The sequence below is a fragment of the Haemaphysalis longicornis genome, unplaced genomic scaffold (genome assembly GCF_048455015.1).
Source record: "Haemaphysalis longicornis isolate Haplotype H1 unplaced genomic scaffold, Haemaphysalis longicornis Haplotype H1 scaffold_6, whole genome shotgun sequence".
NCBI lineage: Eukaryota > Metazoa > Arthropoda > Arachnida > Ixodida > Ixodidae > Haemaphysalis > Haemaphysalis longicornis.
In genome coordinates, this window is record NW_027526407.1 from 165,216,190 (window position 1) to 165,230,418 (window position 14,229).

Sequence of the window (14,229 nt, forward strand, 5' to 3'; positions counted from 1 at the left end):
CTGGCAGGTGAGAGAGACCAAGATAACTTGAATTATGCAGAGAAGTAAGGCTACCGTACTCCTGGCTTGGTACTCCTTATACGAATGGTAAAGGGTAAATATGAGTGAAGGCGCGTAAACACAGAAGAATGCGCGAATCACGTAGAAAAAATCATCCCATCCTTCATAACATATCATCCTTAACAGAGTGGGAGGCTGCCACCTCTAGCCCAGCTCTTCACGTGCAATAAGCACTCGCCCAGTTGACTGAAGACACCGAGCTCCCAAAACACCGGGAGCCCCGCTGTCTAGATGACTAAGCGAACAGCTCAGTGGTGCAATCACCACAAGGTTTGGGCAAAATAAAGTTACTACTACTACTACTAACGACCCGCAGCGGTGGCTCAGTGGCTAAGGCGTTGCGCTGCTGAGCACGAGGTCGCGGGTTCGATTCCCAGCCGCGGCGGCCACTTTTCTTATGGAAGCGAAAAGCAAAAACGCCCGTGTGTACGAGATTTCGGCCCACGTTAAAGATCCCCAGGTGGACAAAATTAATCCGGAGCCCGCCACTACGGCGCGCCTCATTGCCTGAGTTGCCTCGTACGTCTCGTACATTGCCTCGTACGTCTCGTAATCAATCAATCAACTACTACTAACGTCAAGAAAACAAAAAAAAAACACAACCAGTAGCAGCAACGCACACATAACACACGCGGACACACTGGAAGGTCATGTTACAGTCACTCACCGAGCAGCTGGTAGAGGAAGCCAGATATGGTGTCCCAGTTCTGACTCGCATCCTCCCCGTCCAAGGAAACCAAGTATCCGGACGTTGTGATCGCGTTAATCTTGTCAATCGTTTCCAGGATGAGGTTGAGAATGCCCTGTTGCAAAGGAAAGAAGGGCTACGATTACAACCCCCATACATAGCGTTGCAAATACTAGTGCTTGTAACATTGTAAACGGTGCGTAAGAATTAGGGGAATTTCTTTTATTTGCCTTGATGTTTACTGCGACCAGAATTTGTGGCACTGCTGTACATTGGTGCCGTTGGGACAAAATCGTTGGTGCGATGCAACGTATACTCATATCCACCGCACTTTCAGCGCGCAGTACAGCAAAGGTTACGGTTTTTTCATAACGTTGATTTCCACGTTTCGCATTACCCGTGCACGTAGCAAGCTATACAATCATGTCGCTGGTGTGTACAAACGCTTTTTTCCAATGAATATGAAGCTAAATTAAAAAAAAAAAGATTTAAAAAGATTCTCACACTCACCTCTTCTTGAAACAAATCTTGCCTGTTCCTCAGAGCCTTCAACTTGTTCTGTTTCTCCTCGTGTTCTGTACATAAAGGAGTCAGTTGTAATGATGGAAAACAGATGTTCAGGCGAGGTAAAAAGATTAAGGGGGTTTCGGGTCTTCGCTTCCAAGTAAGAAAATCACAATGGGCCTAGAGAGAGGCATGGCGTTAATGCTTCCAATAGAAAAGTGACACAGAGACTGCCCTATGCGAGGTCCGTACACAGTGGTCTCTGAAGTGAAATGCGCGCTTCGTGCACCTGCGCGCGTTCAAGGTACTTTTCTCAGGCACTGCGGCCTCCCGCCTTCGGTTACCAGACCAGGCGAGTATCGCGTTCTTTTCGTTGCCGGAAGTACCTTTGAGAAACGCCTACGCGGTCGCCAGAGGCTGTAGAAATCAGCAAATTTTAAAGCAAGTTTTCTTAAAACTACTCGTGAACTTTCAACATTATGTGTGCGCTGCATTTATATAAGTAGTTCGGCAGCGTATATGTTTCGCGGCACGCATGGAGTCCACTCGTAAATGGGTTTGAGGGAGGTCTGGCGGCTGACTGAATTAACTGATTTTGTGAAGAGACATTTTAGTCTCTTAAGTGTATCTTGTTTTATGTTTACATACCGTGGTCAATTTGGCAAATCGCAGGAGTGGGTATGTACAGTTATGAACAAGTGAAATCCAAACACGGAAGTGTGAACAACAACACGCAAAATTGAGAAATGCTGTTCGGGGAGGTGATATAAGGGCGCGCTATCGGTTTATTTGGAAAGCCACATTTCCCAGCTTTGTTTCTGTAAGGGTAAACTGCGTTAACGAAGACGCTACACAGAGAGAGGTACAGAAACACAGGCGCAGCTTTGTGTACCTCTCTCTGTGTAGCGTCTTCCTTGCGCAGTTTACCCCTTCTGAGAAAATTCACCAACTCGCCCAACAACAACTCCTTCTAAACTACATTTGTTTCTGTAATTAAACCATGCGTCATTTTGACTTGAGTGGAACGACATCGCGCTATTAGTGTGTTCTGCTTCTGAGTGGTTCATATTTTCGTGTTCGCGTTCCATTGGTCCGTGACTGTACACTTAACGGAAAAGCACTTGCACAGACCAATACAGAGATAATTCACAACACATAAGAACTCACGTAAGTTTGGGGCAGAGCAGATAATAACAAGTACATCAAACACTGAATGAAGTTCTACAAAACTTCACACAACACATTTTATTTAAAGGGACACTGAAGTGGTTTGTAAACATTGCGGGATTAGTAACGCAAATTGTAGTCCGGAGTCCATAGGCCGTGTTTCGACCACTCTGGGTGCGTTTACGCGAATTTATTTAGTATAAAAATCAATTCGAAAATGCTGTCCTCCTCCCTGCATCGTCGCCCATTTTCTGTGGCGTTTTCGTGTGACGTCAGGAGGATATGGCTTGGCTTGACTGCGCTACTGCACGGCTCGCCGACCTTCCGACAGAGTAAGTCGGCCCAGCGTTTAGTTCGGCGGCCGCCGACGGGTCGTCGCAATTCGTTCGCTCAGTTGAAACTAAGCCACGACACGTTTGTAAACGAAATAATGTGCGTTAATTTAGTTTGTTAGTTTGTACACTGTATGAAGCTCCAACCAAGTCCAGGTCACTCCAAACAAGCGCTGCACAAGCGCACATGCGACGCTTCGCTGTCCGGTACGCTAGTAGTAAAATCTAAGGCCACTTGAAGGCGGGAGAAGTCAGCGAAATCAATATACGTACTAAGGAAATAAAATGAACTGAAACTTCTACTGTACAGCGTAAAGCTAGGTAACAGGAAACACTTCTTTGCGCTGGGTGAACAAGCACAGCGGTCAGCAGCGCGACTACGCATATGCGAACGCTTTTCCGTCTAAGAAACGCAATTGCTAGACGTGAGATATTGTGCAAATTTGGGGGACGCTTGCAGCACGAGCGCTATGCAATAAATAGTCACCTTAGCTGCCTGAAATGCTAAAACTAATAAAAGTGTAAACTCCCTCATATTTCCAACGCCGTCAGCGCTCGCCCGTGGCTGAGTGGTCTGGAGCGCTAGGCGTGTTATTTTGTTATTTTGCAATGTGTTAATTTTGTTATTTTGCAATACATTCTTTTTCAAAGTTGATTTTTCCGTTTTCGGCCTATGTTTTTCTATGCTGAGTTCACCATTTTTGGGCCGTAACCTTCACTGCTCCTTGAACGAGTTCGCAGAACGCGCGCAGGCTGACACTGACGCGCTAGTGAGTTCTCGTTGGTGTGCTGTTGCCACAAGCACCGACTGCTTGCGGGCAGTGGGCCCAGGCCAGAATCAGTACACCCTTTGCCTGGTGCTAACGCGCTTTTTACGATGCAGGCATGAGTGAGGCGAGCTCCGAATATGCGGGAAAAGCGCATGGCATTTGATCGTCTGCGGTGACGCGGAAGGCGTTCATCCACTGCGTAGGCCTCGGCGAGGGATTTCTACGATTCCAAGCCGTCCTGGGAGGCTTATGTTAGGCATGTTACAGCCGACAACATGGCAGAAGCACGGTATGGCGATTATGGAGATATCGAAAATACCCATCCAACGATTCCGTCGGATGTCAAGCGTGTTGTTTTACTGAAAAGAAACCGAAACTTGTTTGAATGCTAATTTTGGACGTCGTCCGAAATTCACAGAAATTCCCAAAATTCACAAAAATTAACAGAAGACAATCAATTTGATTTATGCGAACATTTTTCTAGGGTCAATGACCGAGTTTCACCTGGTAGTAAATTTCATTTTTCAGTTGTTCGGGGAAAGAAGCTGTACTTAAATATATTAAACAGATTAAGTGTGCGAATTTGTTTATATTCACGCACCGTGGAATTTTCAGTGCATGATAGCACGACTCATCAAGACGAAATCAAAATATTTTAGGTGGTGCACCATATATTGTAGTAATAACTCCACCTTACCAAGCGAGTTGCTTGTATGGTAAGTGTTAACGTCACAACAGTTGTTAATACAGCATTGCAGCTGTAGAAAGCGCTGCCCTTTTCTCCGAACCATGCCAAATATTTAGCCCTTAAATTATTTGAACTCTGCTTCTTCTAACGAATCGGTGCATAAGGTAGCGGCTATTTTGAGTACACCACTATCGACGGCTGAGCTACACTAACGTAAAAAATCGATGCTTGCACTCTCAGCCAGGGAGTCGTCAAGTGCACAGCATGCGAAAATAGACCATCCGGCTGCGTAAGCTGGTCACGACCGAAGTTGGTTTTCCCAGCGTGGGTGCGCTGAGCGTTTTCATTTATTCTTTTGCATCCACGTACGTGTACCTGCCGTGCATTGCTTTAGAGCAATTGGTAGGCAGTTTTAGTCTCACGTGCGTAAGGAGTTCAAATACGCAAACGTGAAAAGTATACGTAGTCCACCCGTATGTAGTTTGAAACCCTGATAGTTGCACGCACGCGACTCACCCCGCGCGTAGGGCGCCTGGATGCACACCCTCTCCGCCCATAGCCGCGCGTTACTCCTCGCGCCATCTACTAACAGCCAAGGCACTGCTGTAGCCACTCGCACGGCCGGACTGGAGGAGCGGCGAGCGCACACTTTCATGAAAGTGCACGCTCGCCGCTGCTCCAGTCCGGCCGCGCCACTCGTGATCACCCGAGCACGTTGCTATGACGACGACAAATGCTACTACGTCAGGCTTACAGCTGAAGAACTGCCTTTCTATGTTTAAAACAAAGGCTGTTTTTCGAGTGAAACTTTGGGTGAGGGTTAGAACGGGCAACTTGAAGACGAAATGATCAGCTTAGAACACGATATCGCACCTAGGGATTAGCCGCTAAGCTGTTATCGCTGCGAATCGGGAGGGCAGGGTGCCGCCATGTTGGTCAGCTCTACGTACGGAATTTACGCAAAGACCTGAACGTAAATATTCGAATCACACGTACGTACATCCGCGAGACTCACGGCGTCCCTTTGCGTTCTGGGCATGCGCATTCATCCTCGTGAAAGCTCTACGTACGTGAAGCTTCTATTTGCGTGAAACTTAAATTGCCTGGTATTTCCCCTTGCGTCAGCGCAGTGCAGTGCCGCGAAGCCACTTATTACAACGCTAACGGAAATGTCACATCGTGCTGAAGCTGCAGCCTCTTGCGGCAGTGGCCTCTACTTCGGACTGCCAATGTGACCTGAACGTACACCTTTGCTCCAACGCCACTGGCCGAGGCGCCATTAAGGAGGTCTGCCTCCTTCCCCGTCTGGGTAAACGCCTGTACCCTCCTTTTCAACCATCACTTAAAGTTCCCGGGCTCGTCTTCTCCAGCACATCCAAATGAACGCCCTGATCCCTCCCTCCAGCCTGTTTATCTATCACTACCGATCCGACCCCTCCTGTCGAAACTCCACCGCTGCCTGAGCAACTTTACTCTCCCTTGCCTTTTATACTCCCCGAAGGTTCTGCTAGTGAGCTTCGATTCGTCCCCTTTTCTTTCCATCCCCTCCTGGCTCGACTGACTTGGCTCTAAAGAAGAGGAAGACCAGCTCCGACTGGTCGCCCAGGCGGTCGGCGTGCTTCGCCTGTAGGATGGCCGGATAAAAAAGTATTTGCTACAAATACAATATCCAAGATGCGCTATGCTGCACCGCTACACATCCCTACAGAAAAGCGTGGTAAACACGCTTCAATGACTGCGTGAGCTAAACGTAATGCCCGAAGCAGGTAGTTTGTCTTTGAATCCTTTCCTTACTGTAAAAATCGCTACTGATAATAATCATTACCTCACCCGCTGTTTCGCGCTTGAATCACGTTACGCTGAGGTGACAATATGCCTCAGTTGTTGGGAACTTGTTACCATAGTGTGTACATAATTTAAAATACAATTCAGTTCGACCTACAGTCAACTTTAGGTCCGAATTCTATATGCCTTACTCTCGTATGGAGCTACGCAAACACTCGCAGTTTTAAGACGTGTGCAGAACATGTTTATTCCAGAGGCTTTCAGACTATATCCCCGAGCCGTGGAAACCTTGCGGGGCCAGTTTTTCTATTTCATTGAGGCTGGCGCATGGAATAAAAGTGAGTGAGCCTACCGCTACTGCCGCCAATGGCAGAACGTTGAATCTAGGGCATCCCGGTTAGGACGCTTTAGTTATAGCCCATGCGCCGGTACATCATCGCCACTCACCGATATCATCCTCCGGCTGAACGAAGTAGTTGATGAGGTCCTCGAAGCACATGATCATCTCGTCCTGATCAATGTTGCTGATGGCCGAGTCCTGCCGCCCCGCGCCGCTCTGCATCGCGTCCAGATTCCTGAATTCGCAAAGGGAAACGGAACGGTGCAATTAGAGTTGTGCACTCTAAACAAAAATGCCACTGAAAAGGTAGTAACGGGTGGTATTTACTAACTCCTTACGAACTTTACTACCCACGGAACAGTACGTGAGTCCTGCCACTAAGTATGGAGCCCAAATGCTATCGTTACTAGTCTAGACCGTGAACTTAGTAACTGGTGCTTGTTCCATACTAACAGACACTGATGGTAACAAAATTCTATGAAATATTGAACATAAAAACTACAGCCCTTTTCCCGCTCCAAACCGTGATTAAAAGTGTTTGCAAATCCACGTGCTGACTTGTATATGCTCACTTTAAAATGCGTAATTCCAACATTACCGCTAAAATGTTTTATTTTTGCGACACGCCCACTGACTATCAGAGGACGTTCCTCTGCTGACCATAAAAGCAAGAAGAGAGGATGCATTTCTAGGGTAACTATGTTTTACTTGCTGTCCTCGTGCATCCCGTTGGTTTTCTAGCTTAATTGGTTTGTTGTCTTAGTGTGATACGTGCGTATTAAATGTCGTGCTGCGTGCTTAGCCTGCCTACGTTGTCACGCATAGCTTTTACTAGGTGATGCACAGTCAGTTATTAAAAGCACTAAACACGTGGTGGATACGTGACCCCTGTGCATACCTCAATCTCGTCTGTGTCTTTTTGCACCTTTGTAAATTCAAGCCTACTGTCCTTATTGCAAAGCGTGTGACGCGACAAGCAATATTGTGCAGAGGAATTGGTAGTGGTAACGTGAGTCCTAGGTGCCTGCCGCGCGTTCGAGCATGTATTTGCGTGCCGCTACACCGCTTGTCAGAGTAGGGACAAGATCCTCATGCATTCTAAAGAGGAACTAGTGGATTCTGAATGAATTATATTTTCTACTTATCGAATATATAAAATATACACTCTTCGGCGGAACTCTTGATTTCTGACATGTCAGCCCCGTCGCCATGCCATCGTATTCTTCTGGCCTCACGCCATTCACGCCGTGCATGATGCCTATGGCTACAACCTTTGCGAGTCACGGCTGACAGCGAAACGCTTCAACCGATGTGTGGAAGGCAACATGACAGCCGATTACCGCTATTGCTCTTCTTTAAATTTGATCAGCCCTGCATTGGACAAACTGTCATTCTGCCCATTTAGTTATATCTCGGTTTGGATCATGTGACACAACAGCAAACTAAGCGTGGCTATGTGCACCTCGCTCTCTTCTTTGTACTTATGTGCGCATATGGCGCTCAGTAACGTTTGCGGTGGTCTAGTTGGCCATTCATTTTCAACACTGCTTGCAGCGAAATGCGCTTACAGGACGAAGGTATGCCCAATAATTTACTGCAAGCCTCACAACAAAAATGGAAATTGAAGTACCCCACCCCGATTCCATTTGGCGGTTGCTCCGATTTGAAACCGTTGCCTCGACGTCATTTTTGGGTTGATTAGTGCTCTTCCAAAACTAAACAACCTCACAGATATGCGGGCGTGAACGGCGCACGCTCGCATTTTGGGTTGGTATCGACATCCGGAGAACCGACGACGCCCGCCGCATCGCCACGGCTCACATCGGAACCGTTCCTTTATGCCCCTATAAACCCGCCTTGCAAAAAGGCGATACATTTTCTCGGATGAATTACGCTCGTTTTAAGCAGCTGCGATAGCGTGAACAAACACAACAAAGGAAGTCTTGCCGCAACAATATCTATGATTATGTCTGCGGTTAAGAATTGCTCGCTTGTGATTTCAAAATAAAGCGCCGATGTTCCTTTTTCTGCTGCGTTTCCTTGAAAATTATAGCTGCAGATGAATAGCGCATATGCGAGACGCTCCGGAGATCGAAGTTGCCCGCAAGACATTCTTTGTAGCATGCTCCTTTCTCTCAACTTTTGTCTTTCAACGCCACCCACTGACGAGAACTCAAAGGACAAAGAGACCGAACCACGCAGCATACCTTTGCCCAGCACGCAATGTTCGCCTTGTGATAATGATAGTGCTAGCTCGGGTTTGTTGGTGCGACATAACAACAAAACAGATAGGGTTGACACCAGCAAGAACGAAGCGAGGGGTCGCAGACAGTGGCGCTCTCTGTATGTCTCCCTCTCTTTATTGTCGTGGGCGTTTGAGCTACGTTTCTCGTTGTGACAGGTAATAATCCTTCTACGCCCGTGCGTGAACCGTGGTTAGAGCATCGCATGCCTGGACGGGCTCTGCACTGTTGGTATTTTTATTAGCCCTAGAAAAAAACGTTTACCACGTCTCCCCAAAGAAAGTTGCAAGAAACGCAAAAGCTTTCTCACAACAAAACTGCGTCGAAAGGGCGTCAAAACTTCTGCTAAAAGTGCGTTGAACCTTACTCGCTTGTGCGTTGAACCTTACTCGCTATGAACCCGTGCAACGATTTTTCGCGAACTATAAACACATGTACGCGCGTTCTAAATGTATACCGTAACATTGTTTACGAGATAAAAATATACCAGTGTACTTCTTCTTCGTTATCGGTGCGTGTATTTTCTCACGTAAAACCGTTTCTTTCTCACGGTTTTCGAGCAACCATGTCGACGCAATGCAAGCCTGTTTTCACCTACGTGCGGTGAGTCTAGCAATCTAATCAGAGCTGTTCGGTCGATCAACCAGTCTCGGCGGAAATGCATTTTGTTTTTCGGACAGAACGCTTTCGGCCCCACTTAGAAAGCTTTCGCTTTAGAAGAGCTGTTTCTGTCTCACATTACGTCGCGATTATTCTGCGGACCTTAGACTGTAAAAAAAACATTCGATGGGTGAAGGCAGTCTCCTTCGCAAAGGCGACGCTCGGGCAACGTGCGACTTACACGATGAACTTGTTGAAGAGGGAGCCACACTTCCGGATCACCCGCGCAGTGCGCGACTCTTCAACCTGGGCGCGGCTGAACTCCAGGCCGTCGTCCATTTTGCCTTCTTCCGACATTATTGCCTGTCGAGGAGACGCAACAGTCAACGCTCATGTACTCCTCACTGGGGTAATTAGCTTACCACTGCGCAGGCACGACATGACAATTTGAAACTGAACATTTCTGGTGACACCATTAGGTGACTGTCGCTATGGCAGTAGAATCATATTGAAAATACCGCTATCTCTGACAGACAGACAATATAAAGGGCTATAAAGTAAAACAAAAGCCCAATTCGTACCACATACGTATCACGGGTGACGCCAATTAAAAATAAACAAACTGCACCGAAGTCAAAAATAGTTTTTAAGAGACAGGAAAAGAAGAAAGAAAGAAGGAAGAAGGGAGATCTATCACGCGAAACCAAGCCGAGGGACGGGAGGCAGTCAGCGGTATTTTTTTTTAACGAATATTTGAAAGCTCAGTTATGAAGCTATCTCTGACAGTTGCTCTCACATTCATTGATAAGTGCTGTTTTTATAGTCGCGTAGAAGTTAAGGACGGCAATATACCCTGCAGTGTATCACTCCGCCGAGGCGACTGTTCCGCACGTCAGCGCGAGCGCGCGTTTTCAAAGGAGATTGCGCTTAATGCGTAACGTCACCTGATTTTTGTTCAGGTAGTTTGTTTTTCGTCACAGCCGTAATTTATAAGCAGAACAAGTCTCAGAAATTGTTGCAACGACTCGCGTAACGTTCAAGTGTCACTGTTTTTTTTACAATATTGTGTACTTTTGTGCATACAATCGTTGGACGCTTGTCGCGTGCTTTTAACATCTTTTTTGCTCTCGTGTCAGCGCCTCCCCTCTACAATGCTTGTATTCCCTGAGGGTAACATAAATAAATAAATAAATAAATAAATAAATAAATAAATAAATAAATAAATAAATAAATAAATAAATAAATAAATAAATAAATAAATAAATAAATAAATAAATAAATAAATAAAATACTCGCAGTACGGCGCGCTTTGCGCCTAGCGGAGGAAGTTTTGCGCCTAGCGGTGATGAGGAGCAGTGGCAACTTCCGTTGTCGCTCTTAAGTTGCACCCGAGAATAGCAATTTTCTTTACGCTTTCAAATTTAATCAAAATTGTTATGTTTTTTTACCAATTTCATTACCGGGATTTTATTTACGCCCTAAGGCTACTTAGGTGCACGATATTATTACTTCTCTTCATTTACGTAATTTTATTTACCGTATTTACCCGATTCTAACGCGCCCCCGATTCAAACGCGCACCCGATTTTTCTGGCAAAAAAAAACGAAAAAAATTGCACCTCCGATTGTAACGCGCACGGGACTTTGTGACCCAGACAAATGAATGCGAGAGAAACGGGCGATTTATTTCCCAAAGTAATCTCACTCAACTCACTCCTCGTCGCTCTCCGCTGACCACAACATCTCGGCCTCGGTGCCTTCAAGCGCTTTCACGATGCCACACTTCTGAACGAACGTCCAACCATGGTCGATGGGATCATGGCCCACGCCTCGCACGCCCATCCCGAGAGCTTCTCCAGTGGTACCAGCTTCAGCCGACTGCTCGTTTTGAACGCGTGGGAGCCGCTGCTGCCATTGCTGTTATCAAGCGCGCAAGTGAAACGGTTTTACGATTTGTGTGAACGCCGATAGAAAAACCCTGGCGCCTAGGTTTGCTGCTACTTGCTGCGTCCGAAAAATCGTTGCTAAAAGCTTTCGCGCCATCTTGAGATGGCGATGGCGATGGGTGGGACGAAATTTCCGCTGTTTCGGCAGTTTCGGTTTTGTATCCGATTCTAACGCGCATGCAATTTTTCGGCCTATTTTTTCGGAAAAAAAGTGCGCGTTAGAATCGGGTAAATACGGTACCTTAATTTTAACGAAATATCACGTCGTTTATCTCACCTCTGATGCTCGCGGCCATGATTTTTTTTCTGGAATAATGGTCATTTCAAAAAGCATCCGAACTGGAATTTCTTCCCATGTATATCTAAGTGAGTGCCTTGTATTACCCATGAAGCGAAGTACTTGGCTCAAAATATTTTACGCCGATCAAAGCACGAAAGTAAAGATGGCGCCACCTACTTGTTTCTCTTCCACTTTGCCGACTCCCCTTTTCTTCGTCTCGTACGTCTGAAAAGAAGCAATTATGCTAGGTAAGTCTTGAGACCGTTGACTGCTGTCAAGAGTCCGTAGAGGAGTAAGGTGGTGTTACCTTGTACGACAGCCATAACCCTGTTTCCAAGTGCTGCAGAAAGACGGTCGTGTCGCCGTACTTGACGAGAGGCGAACCCAGGACCTCCTCCTCTTTTTCGTCCAGCACGATCTTCTTGTCGTCCTGGCAGTTACAACAAAAAAAAGCTTGTGAGCAAATTAGGACGTAAGAAAACTTCGCTTCCTGGCGTTCTATCAACCACCCTATGAGATCACGCATCCATTGTTGAATTGGGAAGGTTGCGCACCCCAAATTGAAACCAGACAGGGAAGCTGAAATATAGGAACGTCATAAAGCAACTAGAAATAAATACGAAATAATTAATAAAAAATACCCGAATGCTGGAGATGTATAACCTGCGGAGTGGCGTGTCCAGTTTTGTTTTCATTGCGCAAAAGCCGTAATGAACATGGTAAAACCAGGCACTGACGCCACGTGAGCTTGTCATTTCAGCAAATTCAACTAATTATTAAGGATTTCAATTTAGTAATACGCAATCCAAAGGGCCCACCCGCGTGCCTCCACCTCCTCTATCGTGCCACAAAATTTCACAGGGGGAGGGATTGCTCTTCTCTGTGTATTCCAATAATAATAACTGCAAAGTTTAAACATTTCCGGTCGTAAGCTGCCGTATATTACAATGACACCTTTAGAAAACCGCCCAACAAAGCCACAGGCTTCGGAAATAATTACGTGTTGCAGTGAGCATTGCCACATTGTTTTTGGTCATTTACTAGAACGAATTAACAATGGTAAATGAGCCTGGGATATAGCTTTTGATATATGTAGGCCTAAGACTTATACGAGTTTGAAGGGAAACTAACTATAAACTAGAAGACGGGAGATGGCAGATGATAGGTGTAACGTTAAGGGACCTGTAGAGAGCGGAGTGGGTTAGGGCAGAAACGCATGTTACGGACATCTGAGTAGAAATTAATACGGAGAAATGGCCGTGCGCAGGCCATGTAATGCGAAGACAAGACAACCGTTGGTCATTAAGGGTAACAGAGTGGATCTCTAGAGAAGTCAAGCGTGGTAGGGAGCGGCAGAAAATTAGATGGGCAGATGAGATCAGGAAGTTTGCGGGGATATATTGGTCGCAGTTAGCACAGGACCACTATAATTGGAGATCTATGGGACAGGGCTTTACCCTGCATTGGGCGTAGACAGGCTGATGATGGCGATGATGATGACGGTGATGATATAACCCACCAAAAATTCACAAATCAAAGCCTGCTTAGAGACATGAGCACGAAAACGGCGCGAAGAAGAGGCATTTACAGCGCAACCCCTTTCCCATCGTACTTTCTGTGATGCCGGACAATTGTGGTAACGAATTACGGCATAGGTCGCAAAGCACCAACTGCCTGAAGCGTACATTATCGATGCACGAAATGACCTATTTTGACGATACGGGCTGAGCGATTTCTCCAAGACTGCATCTCTTTTGCTTACTGAACCGAAAACAGTAGAATTGGAAGAGGGTAGAAAGGTACTTAATTTCACTCCAAAATTTTGAATAAACGAACATAAATTCTTGTGTATATAAACGCCGCGGAAACAATTATAAGCTGTACGTTGGCTTTGAACAAAAGTGTTCCTTTGATTTTCCATGCCCTTACCCCTCTACGTAATTCGATTTCAAAGTGCAAGCAAGAGTTGTGTCTCCAATGCAATCACGGGTTCTAAGGAGTTCGAGGTCTGCGCTTACAGAAACTTCGGTTTTGATCGCTTTCTTGTTAAGGAACGCTATTTGCATTGAATTATTACGAAACACTTGGCGTATAAATCTAACGCTGGCATTCTGAATTCCTCCTCAAGTCGAAGACATCCTTGTAAGCGGTTTTAGAATTTAAGTCCTTCTCTCAGCCAAGTCGAGGAAAAACATGGGGTAACGGCCAGACTCAGAATACGGCCATACGAATGTCAGGCCCTTGTCAAGCTCTGTTACTGGGCCGAACCAACCAGAGTTCATTAACGGAAACCTCCTATTTTATTTAGTCCTGGAAGGGTTTGCGTAACAGTCGCACGTTTAGCCGGAGAATTTAGAAGACGAAATGTACTCGTAAAGCGCTCAATGATTTATCGGCAAAGACTGGAGCAGTGGCGTCTTGCCGCCATGCATAAGCGATGGTACCCACTTCGAGCGTTTATGCCCACCGCATATTTTTATCTGTGCTAATAGCCGGAGGGGAATGTGGGTGCATTCTGCTGTGGTTTCAGCATTCCGAAATAGAAAAGCGTAAGCGTGAGGGTTACCACTCTAAAAAGATACCCGTAGATCTGCTTTGCCACCATGCAACCAACCTCCATGACAAATTTAGTATTCCTCGTGGAGAAAGTTGCCGATACACAGGCCCGACGTATGGTTCCACTCAAAAATGCCACCAGCGTTGTGACATCCGTCAATGAAAGTTGCGATGCTTGCGTTACGCGATGCCATAGGGCGGTCCACATTTTTCGTTCAATTAATAGCACTTCTGTCATCAACGACAACAAGCAGTAATCACCTGCCTTTCG

General features: G+C 46.2%; 1 protein-coding gene across 6 annotated transcripts in view; it reads right to left on the reverse strand.

Moving 5' to 3' along the window:
- Ryr (Ryanodine receptor) overlaps nt 1-14,229 on the reverse strand; it is a 405,814-nt gene that overhangs the window by 250,878 nt on the left and 140,707 nt on the right. For all 6 annotated transcript variants that reach the window (XM_077672818.1, XM_077672817.1, XM_077672813.1 and 3 more), the window contains exons 11-16: nt 11,710-11,832; nt 11,580-11,627; nt 9,419-9,540; nt 6,442-6,569; nt 1,259-1,323; nt 728-863 (exon numbers count right to left, since the gene is read on the reverse strand). In XM_077672818.1, coding sequence (XP_077528944.1) covers nt 728-863; nt 1,259-1,323; nt 6,442-6,569; nt 9,419-9,540; nt 11,580-11,627; nt 11,710-11,832 — 622 coding nt within the window. The remainder of the gene's footprint in view (nt 1-727; nt 864-1,258; nt 1,324-6,441; nt 6,570-9,418; nt 9,541-11,579; nt 11,628-11,709; nt 11,833-14,229) is intronic.